Source organism: Pseudorasbora parva, chromosome 22 (assembly GCF_024679245.1).
Source record: "Pseudorasbora parva isolate DD20220531a chromosome 22, ASM2467924v1, whole genome shotgun sequence".
Taxonomy (NCBI): Eukaryota; Metazoa; Chordata; class Actinopteri; order Cypriniformes; family Gobionidae; genus Pseudorasbora; species Pseudorasbora parva.
The window spans coordinates 28,312,543-28,326,376 of NC_090193.1; the positions used below are offsets into that span (position 1 = coordinate 28,312,543).

At 39.5% G+C, this 13,834-nt stretch overlaps 2 protein-coding genes across 2 annotated transcripts; one reads left to right on the forward strand and one right to left on the reverse strand.

The window, feature by feature from the left end:
- The first annotated feature begins 2,415 nt into the window (after nucleotides 1-2,415).
- On the forward strand, nucleotides 2,416-7,197 carry cfap107 (cilia and flagella associated protein 107). The gene is made up of 4 exons (XM_067431923.1): nucleotides 2,416-2,746; nucleotides 4,933-5,043; nucleotides 5,651-5,825; nucleotides 6,781-7,197. Exons 1-4 carry the CDS (start codon nucleotides 2,636-2,638, stop codon nucleotides 7,035-7,037), a joined length of 654 nt encoding a protein of 217 aa, XP_067288024.1. The 5' UTR covers nucleotides 2,416-2,635; the 3' UTR covers nucleotides 7,038-7,197.
- Nucleotides 7,198-7,390: 193 nt separating this feature from the next.
- Nucleotides 7,391-12,639, reverse strand: klhdc7a (kelch domain containing 7A). Its single transcript, XM_067431922.1, has one exon. It carries the CDS (start codon nucleotides 11,242-11,244, stop codon nucleotides 8,971-8,973), a length of 2,274 nt encoding a protein of 757 aa, XP_067288023.1. The 5' UTR covers nucleotides 11,245-12,639; the 3' UTR covers nucleotides 7,391-8,970.
- Nucleotides 12,640-13,834: the final 1,195 nt, after the last annotated feature.

Genomic DNA, 13,834 nt, shown 5'->3' on the forward strand with positions numbered 1-13,834 from the left:
TAGTAGCGCATTTAAATGAAGAAGCGCGCTTATTTAGTTCAACATATTTCCCCACTCTTTGTGTATTGTTGTTTGGAGTGCTTTTACAATACACAAACATAAAGTTACACATATAGTGGCCAGCTAAACAAATGTACACGCACTACACATCGCATGCTCCATTGATCAATTTCTATATATAGTAATATATATAGTAACTATACGTGATCATGTTTGGGCTACTTGATGAGCATAGGCAAAAACACAGACATTGGAAGCAGTCTAACTCACCGCCCGCGGTTCTAACGTTGGGACCTTTATCGTTGGGACTGCTCCATCATTCAGCATTAGGCGATTGGGAAAATCCGGCGTCAAGCTGGGCCTTGTTTATGAAACAGTCGGCACCGAAATGCAGCGAACAGATATAAACATTCGCGCAACTCAGTTGCTGATCCGGAAAAGCAAATTCCATCCACTGTTGCCTTACCGCGGGGTTTTTGGGGAATCTGTGCAGGACTGTCTTGGTCTGGCAACCAAAAACGCACTTTTTGATGTCATTGTTAATTGTGCACATTACCTGTGCAGCGCAGCCTACGAGCCAGCGCTTTGATGGGCGTAGCCTGTTGCTTTCGCTCTCTCCCTCTCTCTCTCTCACGCTCTTCCGGTAGAATTGTCCGTAAGGCCCATACAAGGAAATTCCGCCCCCATTAACGTCAAAGGGGACGCATGATCGCAAAAAACTTGCCGAAACTTATGACTAACCGGAAGTAGTATTTTTGACAAAGAAATACTCCCATCAAACGTCCACCTTAACTTTTGAAACTTTGTCCATGTTTAGTATGGGATTCCAAGTCTTTAACAGTGTAAAAAGATCAGTATGCATGAAACAGCATTTCACCCCCCCCTTTAATAAGTAATCTTTATTTCCTGAGAATAAGGATTTTTAGCTTTCTTATCCTTAAACATACCGGTATGTCACATAACCTGCTTTCTGGAATACCCCCATGCTGTTTAATTTATGTAATTCATATTGGTTTATATCATATAATAGTTCACTTTAAAATGAAAATTCTGTCATCCTTTACTTACCCTCAAGTTGTATCAAACCTGTATGAATTTCTTTCTTCAGCTTAACACAAGGGAAGATATTTTGAAGAATGTCAGTAACCAAACAGTTAACTGGAGCCATTGACTTCCATAGTAGGAAAAAAAAATACTATGGAAGTCAATGGCTCCAGTTGACTGTTTGGTTACTGACATTCTTGGTAATGCACTAGTGCTACCTTGTTAAACTTGATGATGCTAATAATGATGATAAAACTTGCTGATGCTTAAATCTATGTTTAAAATAAATATTCACGGAAGCCTGCGATCAGGAGTAACATTAACAGATATAGCAGGCAGACTGAACTGCATCACACTCTTGTTTTACATGATAGAAGTGTGAATAGATTAACGTTATGTTAGGTTAATACGAACCAAAACAGCGCGCCGCTGCATCCATAGGTCTGTGTTGTGTATGTAAAATAAAATCAGTCATACTCAATCAGTGTCATTTTTTTCTTCAGTATTTATTTATTGATCCTTAATTTAGTTTCAAATAGCCTTTCTTGATGTTATATATAAAAGCACTTGTGTTATTCAAGATTAAGTATTGGGATATTTTTTATCATTATTTACGTGAGGCAAAAGTAACGTTAATTAAGGATGAAGAATAAACTGAAATTCACGGCATTCAACAACTTACTACGATACAATTATTTCCCATTTGCTTTCTCCCACTTGTTCTGGCATCCTGGTGCACATAAGCTGTCCATCATGTTGAAATAGTAAGGTTTAAACAGTCTGGTTTTAAATGATGTTATAGATACCAATGCAACAGCCGCTCTAGCGCTCCCCCTGACTGCCTGCCAAAATGGCGGCGCTTAGGCTGCGTGACGTCAACCTCCGGAGCTCTAGAGGCCATTGTGTTGACCCTTACCTTGATTTGACAGCTGATTTGGGGGTAGCCTATAAATGTGAAAAAAATAAAAAAAAAAAATAACGCAGCACACTGCTATTTTCTGAAAAAACGCCAACCAAAAAAGGCAGTGAAGTGTGACCCTTGAGGCTCCCGTGATGGCCACTTGTACCTTAAAAGGTACAATATTGTACTCTTTTTTTGACAGTGTAATAAGAAAAATCAGTCACATTAGATGTATCAAAGAATGATGTATTTGAGTGATGCGTGTTAAACGGCTTTTGTTGTGTACAAACTATGCTCAATTTGTTCATTGAATCATGAATGATATTTCAGTAAGTGATTCACTTAATATTCCTCCCACATCGCATGTCCCTTGTACAGCCTCATTTGTATGAGACCACAGTCTCCTTTGGTGCTACAAGTGAAGCTAATTATCATCATTCAGAGTGTTAGTCAGCATTTGCATGGTGCGTTTAAAGGAATCTGATGAAACTTCTTCTGCAGCAGCTGCTCCCATAGTACCAGCAGTAGTGTTTGGTGTGTCCATGGCAACAGAATTCTAGAATGTCTCCTGCTTTGACGATGTCATGTAAGAAAGCCTGTGACCTACATCACAACTGACTATCTAACCATGTTGGAGGTTTGCAAGGCGTGAACTAGTGTTGTGTTTGAAGTAACTTTACGCTATACGGCATGCAAAAAATGGAAAACCCTCATGACAAGTGGAGCCAGCCTGGTTGGAGAATAGAGCCGAAGTATGGAAACAAAGTACTCATTGGTAATTGGGTGGAGGAGAAATTACAAGTAGGTACATTTTTATAATGTTATTCTGTTGTGTGGATATTCTTAACTGATGCTAAATATCTTAATGTACTAGTGTGCGTTGCTTTAACTATTTCTGTCATCATTTATAGGCCTATGGGGGACAGTGGGGTAAGATGAGCCATTTTATTTTAATTATGTGGTCCTCAAGATAAGAAAAAATAAAGTGAAGTTTAATGAAATTATCTTAAGTAATTTCAGGATGTTTGCTATCATTTTAAAATGATCAGATTGCATTTATGACAAAGGGTTCTAAAAATATGGCTCCTTATAAAAAAAGTGTTCATGTGGCTCAGTTTACCCCATAGCATTTGGCTCACTTTAAAACTAGCTAGCTTACCAATTCATGATGATAAATGATTTGCATGGTTTTATACATTGCTAAATCACCAATTTGGGTCATGAATACTTCAAACCCGGACAATTTTGCTGTGATGCAACAACCATTACATCTGTTATGCTAAAATGTTACTTTGACAAGCCAAAAACAGTTTTTAAAGTAAATGGGTAACGTTACCCGCTCCTCTTATGTGCTTCTCATTTTCACAGTCTGGCAGAAATGATGGGTGTATCCAAATTATATGGTCACATGACAATAAAAGTGTACAGGTACCAAGATAAAGGGGATGGGTCAATTAACCCACTGGCTCATCTTACCCCACTCTCCCCAACTAGGATGCTATTCTGAATTTAGTTATTTTAATTAAGTTTTATATTGATACACCAAAACACATTCAAAGCGCCTGACAGAATATATCTGATCCAGGAACATTGGGTTCTTGACTTTAGGCCCAACTTCTATATTGTGACACATCTGAGTAAAACAGCTTTGTGAATGAGAAAATGTGGCGGTACTTGATTTTGTCCATCAGGAATTGTCTGGATCTTTGTCTTTTCTAATTATCGTGATTTCATGCTCTAAACACTGATGATTTTTAAAGTCGGAAATGATCTTAACGAGTCACTTTAAAAATAGAACCTAACTTCCTATTGAGAGAATAAATTGTCAAATGTTCGCAATAAATGCAAATTATTTAGAGGCCGTTTACACAACACCATCTTCAACTAAAAATGGTTAACTTTTTAAGCATGTTGGCTGTTCATTTACACGACAGCAGCGTTTTGGGGGCCTGAAAAAGCAAACCTCTGGAAACGGGATCCAAAGTGCAAGTTTTTCAAAACAATATGTTACTGTCTCTGTGTAAACTACAAAAAAATAAAATAAAATGTTAAGTCGGAAAATAAGAAAATGGAAAATGAGAAAACGGTAAAGCCATTACATGTGCATTGCGTGTTCAGCACATAATGTTTCTTTACAAAGTGACATCGCCAACTACTGGCCTGGCATGAATAATACAGTGTTTTTAGTTGTTTTCATGGAAATGAGTGAACAGGAATCATTTTGACAGCGTTGTCGCCTATATGTAAATATTTTAAATCGATTATGTTTTTAGAACATCATTGTCATGTAAAAACCCTTACTGTTGGCAGTTTTAAAACAATTTTAAGTAATAATGTTGGGTTAAAATTAAAACCAATAATATTGTTTCATGGCTATTCAAATCCAACATTTTTGAATTAAAAGTTGATGATTTATTTTAATCACTGTTGAAAAAACTCCAGCATATTCTGTTTAGGTATGTTTTAAAGCATAGCATCTGGTTTGAGCTAGTTTAAGCTGGTACTGAGCTGGAGCTAGTTTCTTAGGACCAGCACTTGAACAGCTTAAACCAGCTGGCATGCTTCAAAACATACCTTACCAGCATATGATGGTTTTATCGATAGGGATATATCATGAAAAAATGCTATAACGTATATTAGTGATTTTTTAGAGACACTTCCTAATCACTCTCGTTTCAAGTAGTTAACACACTACTTAAGCACTTGTCAGACTGCAATGTTTAAACTCTGAAAGGGGTGCAGTTTCTCAGACAGTGCTCAGATCTATGCAAAAGTGATTAGCGCCGCTGATCAGCTCGGTCAGCACAGACTGGAGGCAGACAAATGGGATTGATGCAAGTCGTGCTGCAGTCCCCTAGTCAGAAACAGACCTGAGAGAGTACATCTGCGATCAATAAGGGACCGCGAGCTCTGCTGAGCATGGGATTTGTTTGCTGAGTGTTTCTGTGTGTGTGTGTGTGTGTGTGTGTGTGTGTGTGGTGAGACAGTTCGCTCGAGAGTGCAAGACAGCAAACAGCACCAACAGACTGGACTATACGCCCCACATGTTGCACAGGCCCGATGCTGCCATGCGGCGAAAGACTCTTCGCAGATCAGAGGTTTGGGACAAATCCATCAGTTCATGCATCATTTACCAAACATAACAAACACACCAGTGGGTAAATCATGTTCAGTTTTGACGACAGACGGCAGGCATACATAGATGGGAAACATGTAATTGAACTCCAAAACATCAGTCCTTCCCTGTTGAAAAAAAACACACACAAAAAACAGCATATGTTGATTTTGAAGCATGGCAGCTGGCTTGAGCTGGTCCTGGACCACCTGACCAGCTTAAACCAGCTCATGACCAACTAAGGACCAGCTTAAACCAGCTCATGACCAACTAAGGACCAGCTCAAACCAGCTCATGACCAACTAAGGACCAGCTTAAACCAGCTCATGACCAACTAAGGACCAGCTCAAACCAGCTGCCATGCTTCAAATCACACCTAACCAGCGGTTTTTTCCCCAACAGGGTTTACATCTTATTGGAATGCTGAACTATCACTCGAAAACTCTTTACTAATGCAAATTTCACTTTGAATTTGACTTAGTACATATTAAACATGCTATATATAAGCATTGTAGTTAGCTGTACGTTGTGAATGATTCGCCCTGTCCTTCACTAGTATGACAAACCAAGTATGTTAATCCATGTTTTAGGGGGTTCCCAGAAGGCTGTTACTTTCTCATCATGACGTCCCATCCTCCCACTACCTGGTGACACTCTACGATGAGTCGTATGGACGGCAGGCCTCCTCCTCTCTGCCCACACTGCGCTCCTGGCATTCTGACAAACTGGCCTGGGTCCCGGAGAGGTCAGATCATCCAATCCAAGGTATTAAGCATTCCTTTCACTCCAGATGGGTTTTAATGCGGTACGGCCCGTTTTTTTTTAATGAATGTTGTAGATAAAGCATCTCTGTAAATCATTAGGGATATCAGTTATTTGAATACATTTGCTTTTATTATTAGTCAACTGTCTTTATTTTTTTTAATTTATTTTTAATGTCTGTTATTTTTCAGTGGGTGATTTAAATAAATAGCAGCTCCATTATTAAGCTAAGGTTATTAAGGTTAACTACCCGGAATTAATACCCGTAAGACCTCTGTTCATCTTCAGAACTGGCTCAGACATGCCTTCATTGACACCAATGTCATTTCCTCACTCACGATGCATAAAAGACACTAAAGACGTCGCTACAAAGCCCATCTCACTCACTACAGTGGCTTTACAATAAGTGGTCAAAAAAACTAAATAACAACTTATACAGTGATGGGCCGATTTCAAAGCAAAGTTTTGAACGGTTATGAATCAGCGTATCGATTCATGATTTGTGTCAAACTGCCAAACTGCTGAAATCACATGACATTGGTGATCCGAATCATAACCCTTTTAGCCATTGATCAGCTGATTTCCAAAACAGTAACCATAATTTATACACGATTATAGTTTTTTTTAATTAATACTTTGAGCAAGTTTTTATTTTTACATTTTCATTTTGGCCATTTTTTGTCATTAAATATTACTTTTTTATATTTTTTTAAATTTTTTTTAGTTTTAGTTCAGTTTATTTATTTCCAGTTAGTAACCTAAGTACTTCAACTTTTCAATTTTATTGTTTGTTTTTCATCTTGTATTTATATTTTAATGAATAACATATTTTGATAGTTTAATAATAAAATCTTAAAAAAATTACTGTTATTGTTAAGTTAATGTTTGGTGATGCTAGTGGCACAGAAACACAGCCTTCTTTTCTCTCTCTCTCTCTGCCTTCCTTTTTCTTACACAGGGCCTCCTACTAAGTTTGGCTTGGCGGAGTCGTGGCGGGCCCGCATGGAACAACAGCGGGCAGTTGTGCCCACACTAAGCGTGTATAAGGCTTCATACCCTCTGCACCCCATCAGTGCCTTCTGTCATTCTCGCCAGGTCTGCATGCCCAAGCGGCTCTCCAGCAGTCAGCACCCTGCCAGACACAGCAACGAGGACCTGGCACTGAAACACAGACCCAGCAGGCAGGTCTCCAGTAATCCAGCCAGCCTGCTGTGACCCTTACCCTTTGTCTCACAACCTTCAGCCCTCCAGCACCACACAGACTGGACTCAGCAGGGGAGAACAGGAACATTTTGGTGTTTTTGAAGACAAAGACAAATAAAAACGATATAATATTGAAATGTGGTCCAAAAGTTACCTCTAATTTAAACACTTCAGCATTAGCTTTATATTACATTGTATTTTCAACATATCATTCAAAGTGAAACGCTGAAAAGCAACATGAACTAAAATGTATTTAGTCCATCACATTTTTATATTTTATAAGTTAGTGTAAGACCGAATGATCATGTTCCCCAGCCGTGGAAGAAAGAACATCTGAGTTTAAGGTCTCAAACTTTTGAACCCCACTGAAATAATAATGGTCTATCAATATTTAAGAGCTACATTGATTTTTCAATCTGACAGACTGTTCTTTCTCTTTCACTGTTTCCTTGTTGTATGCAGTAGCACAATTTAATGTGCATGTGAGAAGAACAAAAGTCCCCTTTTTCTCCCACAGTAAATGACGTGCTTCATTATCATGTGCATGCAGAATCAACAGTTCATTTGGACCTCAGTGCTAGTTCAGGCAGTCATTCTTTGACATACTCTAAGGGGACTTTCATAACTCCTATCTCATTAAGTGTTTAATTATGTTGAATCAAAGTGTTTAATTACAAGGAATCGAACGCTATATTTGACGTCCAGCCATCTGTGTTCACACTTCTCCTGCTGTGTGGGCTTTATCCCACTGTGTTCTTCTGCTAGCCTTTGGAACGTTCCAGCGATGCGTCTTTTTGAGCTCGTCACTGTTTTTTTGTGTGTGTGGCCTATCAGTCCTGTTGAGATTCCATCAGACCTTGAAATCTCCCCCCACATGATGGTGCTAGAGTTACACACAGAGCGCAGCGATACATCACGGGGAATTGCATCACAGCACACTCCCCTCTGCATGCCTGCCTTCTTTGATCACATATGCATACCCGATTGTCACGGTGATTGTATTGTATACTTTCATTAACATAAATTGATTATGTGATTGCTTTGCTTTTGACAGCATAATTGCATTTAAATTTAATTAAGATCCTGGTCACACAAACGCCTCTTGCTGCACATTTTGCCACAACTCGTTACTTATTGAAGTCTAACACAAGAACCGAGACTTATAATAGATTAATGAATTTTATTCCTAGCTCTTCAGAAGAAACAGAAATGTGCATGAAGAGGCAAACCATTATATTCTTCCTTTCTTACCCATTAAGTCATTAGTTCTCCCTATAATGTTTAACAATATATGAAGTGTTTCTGTGATTGGCAAAGAACCATACAGTGTTAATATAAAATGTTTTGAAAATTAGAGATGCCTTATAAATGGTACAGCAACCCCATTCTCATGACAAGAGAATAACAGATAATTTATAAGAAGTATTCTGGTATCATATAATGCATGTCACATGCGATATGCAAATAAACAACTGTGAATATGAAAAAAAAGAAAAGAAAACCTATGAATATAATTAGCCGACTCGCATAAATTGATGTAATGGCAGCCATTCGTGTTGTTTATGATGCCATCTCCGCAATTGCAGTTCGGCTTTATTCTACGCACAGTATTGATTGGTTAACATTATCCACAGTGTTTCAAAAGCGGTATATTTACTGAAACATTTTAAGCACTTGCACAAGACATTTCCAGGATTTAAAGGTTGATTTAGACATCAGGTCCAAAAATAAACAAATAGCCTTCACTTCGACAGCAGATATATTTATCAGTAAGTGCTGTAATTGTGATGTAGCTCTTGAATAATTGGATGTAATAGCCTTGATATTTCATCTCAATTGCCACCAATTAAGGAAAAGTACATTCCTCTCACATGGGAATAGTATGATCTCAATGTCTGTTCTTACCAGTCAAGCAACCCTCCTACTTGAAAGCTCTGACCTTTTTTTAAACACAAGTTTGTTGAGTGGTCCTGTCAGGCAGCACAAGGATGAATGGAAACAAAATGCCTTTAGCTGGAGATAGCACTTTCAAATCCTGTGCAACAAAGCTTGGAGATACCTCGTCTGCAAGGAACCTCAAGGTAAACTGACGGCTCACGCAGTAGATAATGTTGTCCATAGTCACACACTGAAAGGCAGTGCAATGGGGGAGACGTATCGAGGAGCATTCGTACCACAGTCGGGCCACCGCATGGAAGCGATACACGCTGATGCCCAGAGGATTGACGTCAAAACGGTACAAGAAGTTTCTCACAGCCACGATTTCTGTGGTCTTGTCCTTACTGCACGCAATCATGCTCTCTCGCCACGTGTTGGTCTTGGGATTGTAGCGTAAGAGGGTGTACCTCAACGTGCCCCCTGCGACAAATAGCTCACCATTGCAAGCCGTGGCCCGGTGAGCTACGACAAACGTTTCGTTAGGAAGGGGTGCCACAAAGGTCCATCGGTTGGTCCTGGGGTCATAGCGCTCAACTGTTGATAGGCATTCCCCTCCAATGGCATAAAGATGGCCCTGAAGAGCCACAAGTTTGCAGTGAGGCCTTGCCTCATTCATGGGGCTTATTTCACTCCAAATTGAAGTCATTGGATTGTAACAGTACACTTTCTTTGAAGGGGTCGCTTCACGGTCCAGGCCTTGGAAACCCACAGCGATAAACAGATAATTATCCATGGCGCACATGGCACAACCTTTAGATAACACCTCCTGGGGAATGTGGGTATGAAGATGCCATGTGTCCTTATAATCATCGTAGTAATACATACCGCTGGATGTCTTAACTGATTCAGACTCTAAATCTGTAGACTGTGACAGACATTTACTCCAGTCCGAGGACTCCATATCTGCAACCACTAACCATTTCCTTCCTCTCATGCGTTGTGTTTGGATGTGATCACGCTCCCCTGCCTTCAGCCTGCCAAAGAGGCCTGGGTCTCTGAGGACCTGGAGGTAATTATCAGACATGACACGGAGAGCAGCTCGCTGAAGGGCAATGTGACCATGTTTTTTAGCAAGTGTTAAAGCCTCCAAGCAGTTGCCTAAATCGAGCTTCCCTGCTAGACTCTCGAGTTCGGCATTCCCCACGTTCTCTGGAATGTGTAAGAATTTTGCTCCGGCGACAGTTTCAACTTGCGGTTCCTCTGGCGCATCCAAGTTTGCTGTATCAGAGCCTAACAGGCTTGAAGGGATGTCACTGCGTTGTGCTGGAGAACAGCTGCGGGGTGGTAAAGCCCTTTTCGTGGGCAAGGGCATTGGAAGCTCTGAGTCACTAGCAGCAGTAAGATAGCTGTCCTGGCGGATGACTACTTGCCTGCTGTACCTCACAGTCTCCGGTTTGAAAGTTGTAGGGGACTCGTTAGTAAAACGTGGAGTCATTTCAAGATCTCTAATTATGAATCTAGAAGGTCGTGGACTTGGTGATCGGGAACGGTCCTTGAAATTGGGCAAGTCCAATGATTGTGATTTAAACAAAGCGCTGCTTTCATTTTGACCGTAGACTGGACTGACAGACTGGGTAGGGCTTAAATCTGAGATGAAATGAGAAGAGGACTCTATGTAGTACTCGTAGATCTTTCCATGGACGCCTGTTCTATAATTCCCATGCCCATCCAAGATAAGGTCTGCATTCTCTACTTTAATTTCTGCTTTTGACTGAAAACTCGAGAACATGCCCTGGTGACCAACGTCCTGCCTCAACTCCCTGCCAACACCGGTGCCGGCTTCCAGCTTCTTGATCAGGCACGGGGATCGCCGACCACTTGGACTTCCTGGACCTTTTTCGGTTCTATCAGGAAGTTGTAAGATTAATTTCGGTTTGACATTCTTTGCCTCAATTATATCCTCAATTGTGTTGCTTTTACTGTCAGGTTCCTCATTTGCAGAAATGTGCAGGCTTTCAGGCTGGGCCCTTTCCAAGGCAACATTTTTAAGGCTTTCTTGCAAGGTTTCCTCTGAAGATGGTTGGAAATGATTTTCCCTGTCAGACACCGCCTTTGCAGATTCACTCTGTGGTTCTTGCTCAGTATTGCAGGTGCTGTAGCTTCCTCGGGTTGCTTGCGCACCCTTTTGTTGAATTCTTTCACATCTCTGCCGTCTTTTTCGTGCCCTGGAGCTGTAGAATCTAAAAACCAAGGAAACAAAAAGCATGGTGGCCACAGACAGAGTCAGTTTGCCAAGGAGCTGCATGTCAAAGTGCACTCCGAGCAATTCGGCAATTTGCATCTCTGTAGTGAAACCTATGGTGGTCCGCTGGACATTGGATTTTATTTAAAGCTTCTTCCCTAGTGTATCCCAGCCAGTGTAGGTTGTAGTATCTGCAAGCAGAAGCGCACTGTCAGCTGCCTCTCCTCCCACAGGGTGACTAAAAACCTGATATGTCCAACAAGAGTATTTGCATCCTGTGTTCTCTAAGGGCGGGGACCAGTATCATTCCACCTAGGGCAGGTGATCGCTATGAAAACACATCACACCAAAGCTTCTGAGGTTTATCTAACCCTTTACTTTGCTCCAAGAACTAACATTCTTTTGACATTATGCAATTACAACTTACGAAATTGTATCAAGTAAGCTTACATATTCTTATATACATAAAGCACAACACACCAAAACAAAACAAGACATGCAAATCACATTGTGAATGGAGTGATGAATAGCTTGTTTTAATTGGTGATATGTCTATATAACTATTAAAATAGGTACCATACCCTGGCTATTGCAAACATAATACGGGGAAATGGTTGATGTAATTTACTTAAGAGGTGGAGTTGGCTGATATACTACATAAATTACAAACATAAGACTATATGACCAGGATCCTGGTGTTTGCACAGTAAATGCTGAGGATCAAAGTTCTTTCCCATGAACACATGACAACAGTGTTGCTGATTAGCAAGGCTTTGAGAGATTATATGAGGTAGCTTTGCATTCGCCAAAGGCATTATTTGCATGCTCTTAAAATAAACACTATGTAAACTAAGATATTATAACCTGTAATGCCAACAACTGTAATATGGTTGACTTGCCATCAGACAAAATTATCCGAATAGCAATAAACGCTGAATGCTGTCCTTGTGAGACAGACATTGTTTTGCTATGTGATAGCTGTCTTGTAGCTGCACTAAGGAAACCTGAACCAGCAAGCATGCTTGCTCCTGAATAATTGACAGAAGTGCCACAAAGGTCTACCACCCCTCTGCCCCTTCTATCATGTATCAAGGGAAGAATTTTGGATCTGGAGACGCATTAGATTTGGCAACGTGTTGTGGAAAAGAATTGTGAAATAAATAATAGACAAACTTATAGGGAGAGTCAAGTTAATGTCAGGCCAAACTAATCCAGATGTACTTTAGCCTTGTTGGAAATAATTTTGCATTCAAGGGAGATACTTTCATGGTTTGCTACAGCACAACACAATCTAAACATATGAATTACTGAAGATATAATAGGTAAGCCAAAGACCTCTGTAATGGATTCCTGGTAATTTAATTTTCTCAAGGGACCTAAACAAAGTAAATCACATCTATTGCCTTCTGATAAGATAACAGGCTTATTTGGCACTTATATAATGAGGTTTTCAACACTTCTGGAAACTGATCACTAGTAAAATCTGAAAGCACACTTTATCATTAAAGTCATTAAATAAGCAAATTAGGAGTGAAATCTAAAAAAAAAAAACACCTTAAAATGTTTGTGAAGGATGTTTGAACCACAGCTTACAACTTTCACACTTAAATGTGATCAATGTGTGAACAAAATATAGTTTATAAAGGTTTCATTACTTTAACTGACATTTTCATTATACATTTTTTAATCAAGGAAATATCTAGAAATTACTGAAGACCATCACATTCATATCAGAAGCAGCTGACAATATAATATTCATTTCAAGTAACCATGAGCGAAAAATATTTTAAAGTTTGATAAAACCTGACCTAATCAATACAGCAACACAATTACTATTATTTTAAAAAGTAGGTGTGCTATAATCATTTTTCCTTCGAGCATGGGAAGTGAGACCTAAAATAGCAAGGGGCCTATCTTCCTGATTTTATTAAGCCCATAAAACCACCTCTCCCACCTAGGCTTTAGACCTAATCCTTTAATACATCGTGTGTCTAGAAAAGCTTAAATTGCAATTCATGTGAATGTAAAAAAGGAAAGAGATTACTTTGCATGAGGACATGTGAGTCAGGGTGGCAGAGGACAAACCTAACCAAGACCATCAAGAGCTGAGCCGCATTCATAGCTGAAATATTTTTCTCTAATGACTTCCATCTCATGAAGCATTGCTGTAGGTAGGGAAAGAGTTTTGGGTTTATAAAGGCAATCGATTTTTTTTTACCAGTGCATGTTCTATTCAACACCTGAAAGAGAGAGAGAGAAAAAAATCGACAACTCTTGTAAAAAGTCGGAACGTCACAGACGTTATGAGGAATCACATGTGAGCCCCCCAAGTTTCCCATAACGTTGGTGATGTCCGAATAAACGTCAAACGTTGTCGGATGTGTGTAAAAAAAAAGGGCAAAAATTAGAATATGAAGATTCAGTAGGCAAATTTACTCTTTTTTTTAATTTACTCCAATTCACAGAGTGAGATTATAATATCAGAACAGTAATGCTAATCTAATGAAGGGTAAGAACATGCATATTTGACCCTGGACTACAAAACCAGTTGTAAGGGCATTTTAACATTTTTTGAAATTGAGATTTATAACACCTCATTGTATAAATAAATAGATTAGACGAATAAATAAGCTTTCCATTGATGTATGGTTTGTTGGGATAGGAAAATATTTGATCTATTACTATTTGA

Coding starts and splice junctions, on each gene's coding strand:
- klhdc7a (XM_067431922.1), bottom strand. CDS start 11,244: ATGCAAATTGCCGAATTGCTCGGAGTGCACTTTGACATGCAGCTCCTT.
- cfap107 (XM_067431923.1), top strand. CDS start 2,636: ATGCAAAAAATGGAAAACCCTCATGACAAGTGGAGCCAGCCTGGTTGG. Junction 2,747..4,932: donor GGGTGGAGGAGAAATTACAA/GTAGGTACATTT, acceptor GTGGTGAGACAG/TTCGCTCGAGAGTGCAAGAC. Junction 5,826..6,780: donor GTCAGATCATCCAATCCAAG/GTATTAAGCATT, acceptor TTTCTTACACAG/GGCCTCCTACTAAGTTTGGC.